The sequence below is a fragment of the Schistocerca americana genome, chromosome 6, assembly GCF_021461395.2.
Source record: "Schistocerca americana isolate TAMUIC-IGC-003095 chromosome 6, iqSchAmer2.1, whole genome shotgun sequence".
Lineage (NCBI taxonomy): Eukaryota > Metazoa > Arthropoda > Insecta > Orthoptera > Acrididae > Schistocerca > Schistocerca americana.
In genome coordinates, this window is record NC_060124.1 from 427875999 (window position 1) to 427891158 (window position 15160).

Below are 15160 nucleotides of genomic sequence, written 5' to 3' on the forward strand. Positions count from 1 at the left end.
ATATTCTAAATGTCTTAGAAGTTGTATGTGTAGTGCAAAGTGGGATTACCTCGAGAAGTGTTTACTCTTGGGCAGATATAACAGTGAAACAAGCATTAGGAGAATAGTTAAATCTACAAAATTATTTTCTTAGTCCCTCTCTGGCTCTCAAACTAACTATCAACTCACCCTGACCCAATCTTGGAACATCAGTATGTCCACTTATGGCAGTTTCCCAAATCTACTTGTTTGCTTGGAGAAAAGTGCACTACATTTTTTTCTATTGTGATTTGTCCTAAATCATTTGTGACTACATACTTTACAACTAATGATACAAAATCACTGACAATATTTATGTTTTTAAAACTATTTACCGTAATGATCTCAGCTGCAAATTGTCACAAATGATAACTAGTTTTGATCACTTACTGGTCTTCTTCAGACTGTTGTGCAAGTTGGTGAATCAATGTGGCAGTGCTGAAAGCAGAGAGGTTCCAATGCATTGAACCACAGTTGTGTTTCTGAGATCTCTGATTGTATACTAATAGTTTCCATTTTTCTTTTTCCTGAATGAAATCTGTGCCCGCAATATGTGTTTTTAACCTAAGTTGTGAACATAAACATTAAAATTAATAAAGCAATTTAATATTCTGCAAGGGGTTTTTCACGTGCACTATCTGCAGTAGATAAATATAAATTACAGTGGTGATCCCAGTTTTACGAACATGGTAGAAACTGCATGGACATGAAGTGGACCCTTGGGCGACAAGAATTTACAGACAATTACAAGACAGCAGGAAAGAGGAAACAGTGAGATACAAGCTGCCGCAGTAGAAATTTCATCCTTGCAGAGGATAAGATACAGGTTTGATCTCACGAGTGCCATCTGTTTAATGTTGTTTTGGCCCCAGAACCCAAACACCTGGTTCCCCCAAGTGGAAGCAAATTTTTTCTACAGTGGAATAACAATGTTCACCTACATGGTCAGCCAACCTGACTAAACTTCGCATTTACGATGGAAGGTGATATTGTTGCTCCACCAACTTCTGACTGTTATGAATATCTGAAATTAGGATTGATACAACAGATTTATAGATAAACGGAACAACAAATTATACAGTTACTGTATCATGAAGAGATGAGGGCAAAATCCTTCGATAATACCTCCGCCATTTAAGAAGCATTGCATCTGACAGGTTAATACCTGACTCATTGCTTTGGGTTTTGCGGACAGGCCGCTTGGTAGTACCAGTGCAAACCATCATAAATTAACAAATGGAACCGAGCTGGCAGTGTTGCTGATTGAGCACAGGGAATGTTCTCACTTTCCCCAACAGCTCACCACTGTACAACTACCCAAAGTCATTGAATCTACTTATCATTTGTGATAATTTGCAACTGAGACTATTACACAATATATTATTTCAAAATAATAGTTCTGGCACCTCTTATGACAGTATGGCCATCAATTACTTATTTATGTACCACTCTCTGACTACCGACTCATCCATTGTGCCATAAATATTTTATTTGTTATATAAAATAAAGATGCCACTATGGTTAATGCAAGAGGCTCATGGAAGCAGGTCAGATACAGGCTGGCCATGCATTTACACCAGGAGCAACCTGCTGATCCAATAACAACAGTCTCCATGGTATCAAACCAATTACTACATATTCTGCCCAGTAAGGAGATCAGAGTCATAATATCACTGATGCAGTGGAAAGGCTGAGCCACTATGGTACCAGCAAACTCACTGCTACACAGCTCAGTCAAGGCTTTGTTGTCAATTACATGGTGGGAATTGATGACTTGGCAAAAAGTGATGAGCCACACTGATATAAGTACTGCTCATTTCTAGGCAGATGCATGCAGTCTGGCAGACACCAGCTTCAAGGAGAGATCTACACTGGTCTTCAAGTTGACTCGAGTCAACAAGCTCCCACTAAAAGGCTAGGTCTCTACTACCCATAAGCCTACTATCTGCATTAAATGACGCTGCTGACTTAGCACCTTCCAATACGTGAGCCACCAGAGGCCTTATTTCCAGTTACTGCCAGCCTCCTAAACTGGTGGGCTATGGTTCCAGCCAAGGGACTCGCAGGTGCTCATACGCCTTCACCTGTGTGGGCAAACTCAATTGCTGTCTCTCTCCACTTGTGTGAGCTGGTATTGCTGCTGAGAGCTATCTCCTTCATGAGGGTCGACAGCATGATTCTGTGTGTTCTGGTGTGCCCCGATCCAAGTCGCGTGGCTGCGTCTGCTCTGTGTGAATGCAAACCTAGGCCATCACATGCACCTCACATCAGCACCCTTGTCTAGTCACTGGCATCATCATTTCACCAGGTGAGCAACACACAAGTGACAACAGGCCGCTCACCAACTAGTCGGCCATGTACACCTTATCCCTTGGGGGCACTGGCCCCTATGAGCACCGTCACAACTGTTATAGATTGCTGAGTAATAAAATGGATGTTTAACGAAGTTGTTTTCATGATGATATGTGAGACAACCACCAGTAATCCACCTGCGATGCCACTGCAACCCCATCCACTAGGATGGTGAACTAGTGACTTTCTGACCACTGACAATCCAGTTCCACCACCCACTGCACAGGTCATCCACTCCTGACCTCCACACATCTCACTACTGCCAATAACAAACATGGAAAACACATTATAAGATTCTGTACATTGCATGATAAATCTCAAGAAACAAACAGTAAAGTACTTCATATCTCACCTCATCTTTTACCGATACTTTAATATCCATTTTATCTGTTGTCAAAATAGTTCTTAGAACCTGAAAATATGTTTGTACATCTTCTGCTAAACATCTGACACTTTCTTCTGCATCCTCATGTTGATCCTTTAGTTTCTTGAGCCGCCACATCAATTCGAAAAAGCATATCTTCGCAAGCAGAACCAACACCTTCAAATCAGATACATAAAATTATCTCCTAACATAACAATCAAGCTAAAAAATAAAGATACAACAAATATGAGAAACAATATAATTTTAAACAACAAGAAAGAAAGAAAAAAATAATAATACCAATGTTAGGAAAACACTGTGTGAATATTGCAACATCATGTTTAAGTGAGAAAAGCAAAGAAAAGCTCCATGTTCTGGCCCAGATAGGCCAATCAGGTCCAAATGACAATGTGTCATCCTCTGCCAAGAGGGTCATTTCGATCCGGTGTGGCAGGACATGAGGTCGGCACACCACTCTCCCAGTTGTTGTGGGCTTTCTTGACCTTGGAACCTCTACTTCTCAGTCAAGAAGTTCCTCAACTGGCCTCATGAGGCTGAGTGCACCCTGTTCCAGTCCTCCCATTAAGGAAAAATCCCTGAATGTACTGAGAATTAACCATGAGTCCCCCACATAGCAGCTAGACATGTTGAATGCTGAGCTGAAGAAGTAGACCATTTTTAAGCGCATAGCTTCAATTTTTTCCTCATTAACTTGCTTTCCACAATTCTTTGTTTTCAATAGTATTAGTACTGATACTGCTATAGTTCTCAGCTACAGTCGTGTCTCAGCCAGCACATAAACTTATGTAAGCCTTCACTTTGCGATCTATCATTCAGTACCTTCATATGAAACCTTGTTTTCTTATTAAAACTGAATTTCAAAATTTAAATTTTCACAATGTTACAGACAGAACAGGGTTTGGTTTCCAGCTGCAAAAATAGAAACAATTGTAACAAAACTCTAATGCAAAAAAAATTTTAAAGGCAACTTAAAATTCAAGCTTCCATTATTCTTAAATGCCCTTCTTCATGAAAAAGATAAGGCTTTTATGCAACAGAAATGGGACAGGGAACAATCCAGGTTAGATAAAATCAACAGACAGGGAAGGATAAATTGGAGAGTGTGCCATCATGTCCAGAATTTGGAAGCACTTGTGTTGGTTGAAGTACCCACATCCCTGCTATTATTTCCATATTATGTTGAATGAGGGCATCCCTGATGTTGCTGATAACACTGAAATACCTGACAGAGCAAATGTGTGGATTCTTACATCACCTTTCTCTCAAGTGTGAGTGTTTTGTAGTGGCAGCATGGGTCCTGGATGTGGGAAAGAGTTTATTGGCATCACAGTATATAATAGGAACATAACAACGATTAGCTGCATCATCAACGATATTGGCTGAGAGGGTATTATCTTAGTAAAACATATTTAAAGAGGAAAGGAAGGAACAACAATTTAAAAGTGAACTCAGAATGATGGCTCATTAAGAAAGACTAAAATTTCTTCATTGGGGATTTTGTTATACTGTGTGTACCTGCATGACATCCAAACATTAGCCTCCAGAAATTCTGTACAATAGCTTAAATACCATAGTATATCGGCCATAGGCCGACCACATATGCTGCCAGTATGATGTCTTCGCTTTTGGGGTATACCTACCTGTGGACTACAGGAATCTCATCTCTGGAGACTATTTACTAATATCCAAGAGCATTGCATGTTATGAATGCAATACTGTATACAGACAGTGTGCTGATACAATATCTGTTACAGGCGCTACCAGAGGGCACAAATCACCCTTCCAAGCAGTGTGTGCATCAGGAAACCAGTAGTGTTATTACTGAGGAAACAATTCCATCCACAGATCATGTGTCACTGATGTATTTCCACCTGCTGGATACTTCAGGCCGAGCACAGCCTCCAGCAGCAGCATTCAAACCCTCACTCAGTTCCAGGCCAGCAGCTGGCTACATGCGCAGCTCACCAATCAGAGCTCTCTGACATCAGCGCCAACAGTTGCTCTACATGCAGTATGTACATTTTTTGCACTTTTCTGGGCTTAAATACCATGTATATGGTCACTGCCAATGACAAAACAATATAAAGTGAGACAGTTCGTCACTAGTACACCCATCTGTGGTGAGACAGTGTCAAAAGAGATGGTTCATCACAGCTCCAATGTCTTTGCAGGCCCTTGTGCCACTTCCTCGTTTCATCCACTGCACTTTAGCTGCCAATCTGCAGCTGTGCCTGATGCTTCTCTGTCTATTGCAGCCATGGTCAGCTCTTCTCCTTAGGTTGGCACTGCCTGGACATCTGTTTGCAATGATTTTCGCGTCCACACACTCCAGGGGCCAACAGCTGTCGTTGTCCTTCCCATCCACTTTGCCCTCTCCCATCCACCGCGCTCGAAGCTGCCGTCCTACTTCACACTTTCACCATGAAGATGCAGCCAGACATTCTTCTCTGCTTCCGTGTAGCATACGTACTTCTCTGTGGTGCACATCCTTTTTGAGCTCTTATGCACCCTGCAGAGACAATCCTTCCGCTGATCCTGGCCACCCTCTGGCCAGCTTCCTTCCATGCTTTTATGCACTCCATGGTGATGACCCTTCCAGTGTCTCGGGCCACTCTCTGGCCAGTTTCTTTCCATTCTCCTACGCACACCGTGGTGACGACCTTTCTGCCGTCCATTGGTCTCCCACTGCCTATTTGCTCCTGTGCTCCAATATACGCTGTTCTGAAGTCCTTTACACTACCCCAGGTCATTCTTTGGCCCACATTGTTCCAGTGCTCCTTTTCCCATTCCTTCTGCTGTGCCCTCACTCCAATTCAGCCAGCTCTGTCTGGTGCCTTGATGCATCTCATTTCCAGCGATGACTTATCCGCCTCTCTGGTCTCTCCGACCACTGGATTCCATCCTATGTTCATGACCTCTTCACAAGCTCCTTTGCAGCCCCAATGTTCTCCCCACACACTCTGTCCACACTACAGTGGCCCCCCTTCCTCTACACTCTAACAGCCAGCAACCACTGTCTACAGGATTGTCAGCACCAGCCAACACCATGTCTCTCCACAGGTTGTCACTGCCAGCCAACACTGTGTCTCTCATCAGCACTGCCACACTCCTAGTGGCACACTGGTCAAGTCTCCCAGTGTATCCAGCACCACCACAGCTGCCGCCACTCTGTGGCCACCAGCAGCCACTTCACAATCTCAGGCCATGGGGTCTCAGGATCAGGTGGCAGCCGCTTGGGAGTCTCCATCTTGTTGGACTTCTCATGTTGTCTGGAGAAGCTGTGGCACCATATTTGCAGCCTTTGTTAAGCTGGCTTTGCCAACTTCTCAAGGGAGGGGGGGAGGGAGGGGGGGGGGGGGGTATTGCATATCGGCTCTAGGCCGACTGCATATGCTGCCAGTATGAGGTCTTCACCCAGCAGGTTTGCTATCCTGTGGCCCACAGGATCTATCTTCCAGAGACTATTTCCAAATACAGGGTGTATACGCGGACAAGGAAAAAAATTTCCCTGATCTCCTGATTAAAAATACTTATTCCCAAGTAAAAATACACTTTTTCCAGGTTAAGTGGCAGTATACTTTCCTCAGAACCGTAAAACTTATCAATGCTTTGAATGGTGAAGGTTTTATATGCCAGAGTAGAACTACCCCCCCCCCCCCCCCTTTAAAGTAGTTTGGAACAATCTTTGATGCGCATCATGTTTTTGTATTATGAAAGTATAAATTTGAAATCCATCGAACACAGCATTCTACTTTCCGAAGCATCGAAACTGAGATTACAATGTGCTTTTGTAAGCCAATCACAGTTCATCTCATATGATCTTGCCAGTAGATATTCTGAGTATAAGACACGTGATGCAGTTAGCCAATAGCAACATCACTGTTAAGTACTGTGAATAAACAAACAGGAAAAGCTAATGGTTTAAATTAATATACATAGTGTAGCTACAGGAGAAGCTAAGCTTTCACATATAATACTGGTCCTTTTTTACATTTGTGTCTTTAAGATACATCACACAAATATGCCAGGAAAATTTTAAACACTGACATAAATGTCTGGTCAATTCTTGTAAGTGGCTGATCCTTAAATTGATAAGTTTCAAATGAGAGTCAAATGCTCTGTGATTTAAGAAATTCATCACAGACTCTCACACCTGACATAATCCACCTTGCGTAAAAGGAAATTTACCTTTGAAAGTAAAGCTTTTCAAACCATCGTTCGCAACACTTTCCCCCAACCTGTTAGAAACAGGTTCGTTTTACCAGTTGCCGGAGAGAACCAGAGAACAGTTGTTACTGCATGTATGCAGCTACAATGATGTAGGAAGCCCGTATGTTCAAACATATATAGCATTAAGACATCTTACACTACTCATAAAAGAAACAGGACATTAGAATGCTCCAAGGGCATTGAAATTTCATAAACCACACTAAAATCCATAAATTAGCTAAAAGTGCACATTCCTATGTCTATATTCGCAATGAAGTAGGCTCCAACATGATATTAAACTTTTCATTGTGGTTTCTGGGGTGCAAATTTTCTTGAAGTACCAGTATTGTATTTTTTCATTGATTCTTTATTATGGCATAAAGCCATACATGCCAGAAGATGAAAACGTATACTTGAAATTCAGTGAACAGATGAAACTAGCCAGTAGTGTGGAAGAAAACACTTCATTTCAAGTAAACTGACGGCCTCTGCGGAAAAGATAAATAAAAGCCAAATTTCTTCAGCAAACTGACAAAAAGACTGCAACTGCCAAAAATATGGAAATCAAATAAAATCAGCCAATAACATATTTCAGCCTTCTGTAATTATACAGTTTAATTCACTTGATAGCTCCCGGCCACAGATATCTGTTTTGTTTTCACTTAACGTGAGAGCTGTAAACGAAGAGGAGACACTACGCAAGAGCAGTGCTGTGGCGACACTGCACTCTATTGGCCTTCGAGATCCATTTGTTCCAGCAGGCATTCAACCTCTGTGTGGCCAGATACCAGATCCCTCCACTGCGAAACTGGTGCATATGGACAGAAATGCACTGGACGGTGGCACAGAAGGTGAAATGAAGATAAGGGCAAAGGTGCTGTCGGACCTACTGTAGGCCGTAAGCAGAAAATGCAGTTGGTAGTGACCATCAGAACATTGTTGGAGATGGGCATTCCAGGGGGAACCACTGATCCATAGGGGCCACAGGAGAGGGCTGGGGTGAAACATGATATCGCAGTAGGTTGTGGCACACTGGCACCAGAAGGTGATGGAAGAGGAAGTGGAGAGGATACTTGGGTCTGAGGCTTAAGCTGGTCATGGTAACAGCACTCGAGTCCCTTCTGTGTTTGGATCGATGTAACTCGTTGCCCATGGGAGTTGCTGGTGTCCAAACCGCAGCATTCCCGTAGGATTGTGCCCGCACCACCAGGCCAGAGGTGTAAGGTCCAGAGGGACATGAGGTTCTGATGGCAAGAGTGAGCAGATGAAGCAAGGTCCAAGGCTGGCAACAATGGAGAAGCTCCGCTGGGCTATGATTGTTAATCAGTGTGGTGCGATAAGTGCTCAAAAATAAAGCAAGGGCTGCCATAGTGGCAGCCTTCTTCATCTGTTGCTTAAATTTCCGGGCCAGATGTTCAGCTTCACCAATGGAGGAATGGTGGAAAGGAGAGCTACAAATGTGTTTAATGCTTTGCAGCACAGAAGTCCTCAAAGGCAGAGGCTTTGAATTGTGGGCCATTGTCAGAGACCAATGTGTGAGGCAACCCTTCGATAGCCAAAACTTGGGCTAGGAAAGTAAGGATGGCCTCGATCATGGTGGATGCCATGTGGACAACACAGGGGTGCTTTGAATAAGCATCTGCAATGAGCAATCACATAGAACCTAAGAATGGGCCTGCAAAATCGAGATGGATGTGGTCCCATGGGAGGTGAGGAGTAGGCCAGGGGGCAAAGAATTAACGGGGCGCCCCCTGGTGGCAGGCGTGTGCTGCACATCTATGGACCATGTTTTCAGTGTTGCCATTGACCCCAGGCCAGTACACATGGCGGCATGCCACGTCTTCATGTGCGACATGCCCCAATGATCGCGATGAAGCAAAATCAATATTCAACAATGCAATTCTGCCAGAATAACTATTCAATGTTCATCCATCTTGGATGCTATCCACACCCAAGAGGGGATGAGAATGTTGTTTACAAGGACGGAGCTCTGTCGTGAAACGATGAGTGAGATAATGGGATTACATAGTGTAGGATCTGTTGCAGGCTGGAGTCTTGGCATGTTGCAGCGGCAACACACTTGACCATGAGCATTGATGCTTGCCTTGAAATCCCCACAAAAGTGAAGAGACCAATTCGGTTTCTGGATGATGACTAGGGGCATGGCCCATGTGCTAGATTTGCAGGTTCAACAACCCCAGCTGCCTGCAGCTGATCGAGTTCCTACCTCACAGTTAGGCGCAAGGCCACCACAATCAACCTGGGACGGTAAAAACCAGCTGTGGCATCTGGACAAAGGATGATGTGTGCCTGAAACCCTGAAACACACCGCAAATCTGGTTGAAAGAGAGACAAAAACTCCATGCAGAGGTCTTCCAGTTCCTGGAAAGTGGTTGCAGTGTAAACCACCTGACGTCATTTGCGATGAAAAACCAAACCCCGTGAATGGATCGAGACCAAAAATGTTGGTAGCTGACAGATTGTCAATGACAAAGAGCATCAAAAGCCGGGTAACATATTTGTAATTTGCCGCAATCGAGAACTGCCCACAAAGAGGAATTGCCCTGTAACCATCAGTCACCAAACTGTGCAAAGGTGGTGACAATTTAGGTAACCCAGTTGACTTAAGTCACCTGATTGATCACGGAAATGATGGCTCCAGTGTCCACCTGAAAACAGATGTTCTGGTGAGAAATGTGAAGTGTGAGAAACAGTTTGTGTGTGAATGGATTGCTCTCAGGGACTACTGTCTGCAGTCTGCGTAACATGGCCTGGTGTTGTTGCAGCACTGGGTGGGGCCGGGTCATGAGAATGCAACATATTGAGCAGAGGTGCCTCTCCTTGCCACAGTGTGCAAAGGAACCCCAGCGATCTGGGCAACTGTCTCGGAAGTGAGTGGAAAACCACTGCGGGCATGAAGGGAGCAGCCCCTGTAGCCGTCGCTGAGGGGCAACTGGAGGTTCAGAAGTCATATAGACACCAGACAAAGACAAATCACAATTTTGCTGCAACCTGGCAGTCATCCTACAATGATGGCACTGGGACGGCACATGTGGTGGCACATGAACTACTGCCACTTGCAGCCTTGCCATGAGTCATTCATTAGCTGCCTGTGCAATTCTGAACAAATTAGCAATGCGCAAGATGTCCTTTGATGACAGATTATCCAGTTTCAATGCTGCCGTGCAAACCTCCGGATCAGACACAAGTTGAACCACCACATCATGAATCAAGGAATGAATGTAGGAAGCCTTACACCTTCACTAGTGCAACTAAAATCAACTTTTCAGATATTTCCATGTAAGTCAGTGACTCCCAAGCTGTGTGACCATCGCAGTTGTTTATGGTATTGAGGAAATTCTAGCCAGGAGGCAACCACATGGTATCACTGGCAATAATAATTAGTCAGCAGAATGCAGATCCTCTGAAACAGAGGACAATGAGACTAGAAAGAGGCGCGAATTTTCGGAGGAGAAAAAGGTGTGTCTGGCGATGCACACAACAGAAAGAGCAACCGCTGCAATGAATCATCTGCGACTTGAAACACCACAAAATGTTGCTTCAGTCGATGCAAATATGTGTCCCAGTTATCCACAGTGTCACTGAAAGAAGGATACGATCGAGAAAAGGAATGCGGTGTTGAGTGCAGGACGCGCCAGTCCCTGGGGCGCAGCAACGTCCTGCACATGAAGTTTGTCCGCGAAGAACTGAAGCACCTTTTGCAAGAAGTCCATCTGTATCTGCTGCTGGTGCATCAGCTGTTGCTGTTGCTCGAGCACTCTAACCAATCCAGCTTCCATGGTATGAAATAACTTCCATTTTCCTTGTCGCCAATAGCTATAACTACAAATCGCAGGGTACTGGTGCACAAGTCAGCAAAAAGGCAAGAAACAATGATGACACAAGGGGGGAAGACCGCCTGGGGTTGGGACTCAAACCCACACCAGAGTCAGGCATCAGGACATATGAACATCAGATTCGACACAACAAGAGCAAGGTAATATAGGATATAGCAAAGTGTGATGCACCTTTCACGCAATGCTGTCAACAGATCAGTACAACCACAATCCAATACAAGACCAGAGAGAAAAACCAGAATCAAAGGGAAGTTGTTGGTGAGTCTGCAGCTTATAGGGTTGCCTTTGTCATCCTTTTTATAGACAGGAACCACCCTGAATAATTTCAGCTTCTCTGGAAAGTATTGCTCTGATATACATACATTTATTTTTCTATTAAGTCAATGGACAAACAATAAAGTCAATGATTTTCTTTAGTGAGTTGCAAGACATGTCATAAATATCAACGCTATCTGATGACCTGAAGTTCCTTACTATTTTTAATTCAGTACTAGCCATAACCTTAGAGAAGATGAGAATACTATTGTTGGGTGTTCCACGACAATTTTTTTCTGAGAGTTCTGATTTACTTTTATTGGGCTTACTGATGCTATTGCTTATTTGTTCCACAGATTTAATAAAGTAATCATTTATGCCTTGTGGAGAGATATTATTTTGACCTTATGTGATTTTTGGCAACACTGTTTATGAGAGTCAAAGAAGCTCTGCACTTATTATTAGAATTCTCAATGTACTGGGCATTTTTGCTTCAATGACTGCTTTTTATAATTGTTTCCCCATCCTCCATATAAGGATTTTGCATTTTCAGTCAATAGTGCGGTGGAGATAGAAAGCGAATGTTATCGGACAAAGTACAGGATTGACTGAGTGGTCAAGATGCGTCGGTATTTATGCTGGTCATGCGGGACACGTGGTGAGACAGTGGTGCACTCATTGGGTGAGTGCAGTACTGTCGTGATGTTGCCCTCTATTGGCCATCGAGCTCCGTTTGTTCCAGTGGACATTCAACTTCTGCGCGGCCCTATACAGTAGTTATGATTTAGAAGCACGACAATTCTTGTGGTGGCAAAAGCCAGGTAAGAGCACAAGACAATGAAAAGAACTAATAACCATAATACTACTCTACACAATTACAAATTGGCATTACACCCAACAAAATACAACTTTCTACTGAAGGCTATGGCAAGTGTCTACTAGGCTAGAGCCGGTGTAGGTATTGGCCAGAGCTATACAAGCTGTAGGTACACACTGTGCCGGTCTGACTCTGCTGGCTTGACTGTAACACCGATTTGGGAGAGTGCTACACATAGTCACATTAGTTCCAATTGGTGGATCTTTGTCACATAGTTTTTCAAGAAGTAGTGCCATGTTTATGCGGAAAATCTGTTGATGTTTACATCCACTGGCAATGTTTTGATCTGAGCTCTTGAAGGGAGGTCAGCTGCCCACCTTGCTTGTCTGTTGTGCGGGCCATCTAACTGATAAGGGGCCGATATGACAGCACCGTACTGGAGCTTATAAAGGAGGGTAGGTCATTTATCATTACCGAAAACAAAAACAGTTCCAACAGAGATCCCTGCAGAACACCAACTTTAGATTGTTTCTTGGTAGATTTTTCTGTGCCAATACACACAATTTGCCTACAGTTTTGGAGTTTTGGATATAAGACGTTAATAGCTTTCGACTGTTACCCCTGATACCATAGAAATGTAGGGTGTAGAAGAACGTCATCTGCTGCACAATCAAATGGTGGTCACAGCAAGTGGTCTGAGTAAAGCCCTTCTCCTCATACACCTTGAACATATTTGATTACAGAGTCTACTGCATCAACTGTACAGAGTCTACTGCATCAACTGTTGATAATTTTTTTCTAAATCAATATTTTGCTATATTAAATAATCCAAGTTTTTTTTTTTCAAAATGACCAGACAATTGATGGTAAATGATGTATTCTATTATTTTGACCAGGACTGGAACTATTGATAATGGTCTGAAGCTTGTAGGGTTCTGTTTGTCACCCTTTTTATAGACAGGAACCACCCTGAATAATTTCAGCTTCCCTGGATAGTATTGCTCTGATATACATACACTTATTTTTGTATTAAGTCAATGAATAAACAATAAAGTCAATGATTTTTTTTTTTTTTTTTTTTAGCAATTGTGAGACATGTCATAAATATCAATACTATCTGATGACCCGAAGTTCCTTATTATTTTTAATTCAGTACTACCATAATCATTGAGAAGATGAAAATATTACTGTTGGGTGTTCCACAACAATTTTTTTCTAAGAGTTCTGATTTACTTTTATTGGGCTTACTGACGCTATTGCTTACTTGTTCCACAGATTTAATAAAATAATCATTTATCTCTTGTGGAGAGATTTTGATTTTGACCTTAGGTGATTTTTGGCCACACTGTTTATGACAGTCCAAGAAGCTCTGCACTTATTAACAGAACTCTCAATGCACTGGGTATTGGGTGACTTTTTGCTTCAATGACTGCTTTTTATAATTGTTTCCCCAACCTACGTCTAAGGATTTCACATTTTCAGAGTTGGTATTATTGTGCATGTCTAACAGCATCATTAAATGATCTTTCATATAGGATAGCATTAGAATTTTTCTTTTTTGACACCTTCTTTTTACATCTTCTGTCTGTTGCTTTACATCTTCCAATGGGAACACTATCATTAAATATTTGCAGAAATGAGTTTAAAAAAACATTCAAAAATTATCTTAGCTGTCTCATTATTTGATAGACAATGATTACCATTTCGCTGGCAAAACAAATCTCTATCTACAAGGGATTTCCTGAACTTGATTTTTCAATTCCTCGTTGGCCTATTGATCACCATTTTTTAGTTGGCTAAGGCACCACTAAGGCTGATTGAGCTGATTCTATTAGCAACTGGGTAGGGGTAAAGAGGAGGCTGTGTTCACTAATCCCTCTATCTGTTTTGATGCTTGTTATTAACTCAGGATTAATTGTTATTAAGAGGTCAAATGTATTTTCACAACCGTTTACTGTTTGTGTGGGCTCATGAACTAACTGCTCAAAATAATTTTCCAAGAATGGGTTTAGCACAATTTCGGATGATGTTCCATGCGTACCTCCGGAATTAAATGCATTTTCGTCTTCATATTGAGGGTAAATTAAAGTCACCATCAAATATAATTTTATGAGTCTGGACAGTGTTTGAAATAAATCTCAAGTTTTCTTTGAACCCTTTAGCAATTGTATCATCTGAATTGGGAGGTCGGTAAAAGGATCCAATTATTATTTTATTCCGATTGCCAACAATGACCTCTGGCCATACTAACTCACAGGAACTATCTACTTCAATTTCGCGACAAGATAAACAACGTATAACAGCAACAAACGCGCCACCCCCAACTGCATTTAGCCTATCCTTTCAGAACACTTTTAGGTTCTTTGTAAAAATATCAGCTAAACTTACCTCTGGCTTTAGCCAGATTTCAGTGCCTATAACAATCTGAGCATCAGTGCTTTCTATTAGCGCTTGGAGCTCTGGTACTTTCCTAACACAGTTACAACAATTTACCGCTGTTATACCGATTGTTCCTGAATCTATGTTCTTCTTGTGTTCAGCCTGCACTCTTTGTGACTGAAGCCCTTTCTGTGTTATCTGAAACCCTCTAACCTAAAAAACCACCAAGTCCATGCCACACGCCACCAGCGTAGCCGCCTTCTACCTGTAGTGGACTCTTGACCTATTCAGCGGAACCTGAAACCCAACTACCCTATGGCGCAGCTCAAGGAATCTGCAGCCTTCACAGTTGCAGAACTGTTTGAGTCTCTGATTCAGACCTCCCCAACCGGCTCTGTACCAGAGGTCTGCAACCAGTCCTGTCGATGTTGCTGCAAGTTGTCAGCTCTGCTTTCATCTTGCAAACAAAACTGGCAGCCTTTACCACTCCTGTTAGCCGCTCAAAACCAGAGAGAGTCTCTTTTGATCCAAAGTGACACACATCATTGGAACCGATGTGAGCCACCACCCATAGTTGGCTGCACCTTGTGCCCTTCATGGCATCCAGAAGGACCTGTTCCATGTCTGGAATGATTCCACCCAGTATGCACATGGGGTGCACATTGGATTTCTTCCCCTTCTTGGCAGCCATGTCCCTAAGGGGCCCCATAATGTGCCTAACACTGGAGCCTCCAACTATCAGTAATCCCACCCTCTGCGACTGCTCAGATCTTGCCAACTGAGACCTTTCCTCTGAAACACAACAGGTGATGGAAACTGGCTGAGCGACAGTGCCAGCCACAGACAGCACCTGGAACCTGTTTGTCAGACTATCCAGGGAGGCCTCAC

The 15160-nt window shown here is 42.9% G+C and overlaps 1 protein-coding gene across 1 annotated transcript in view; it reads right to left on the reverse strand.

Annotated features, from left to right (window-relative positions):
- Positions 1-15160, reverse strand: part of LOC124620186 (cohesin subunit SA-1-like) — a 184353-nt gene that overhangs the window by 33308 nt on the left and 135885 nt on the right. Inside the window, exon 7 of the mRNA XM_047146856.1 lies at positions 2723-2911. Coding sequence (XP_047002812.1) covers positions 2723-2911 — 189 coding nt within the window. The remainder of the gene's footprint in view (positions 1-2722; positions 2912-15160) is intronic.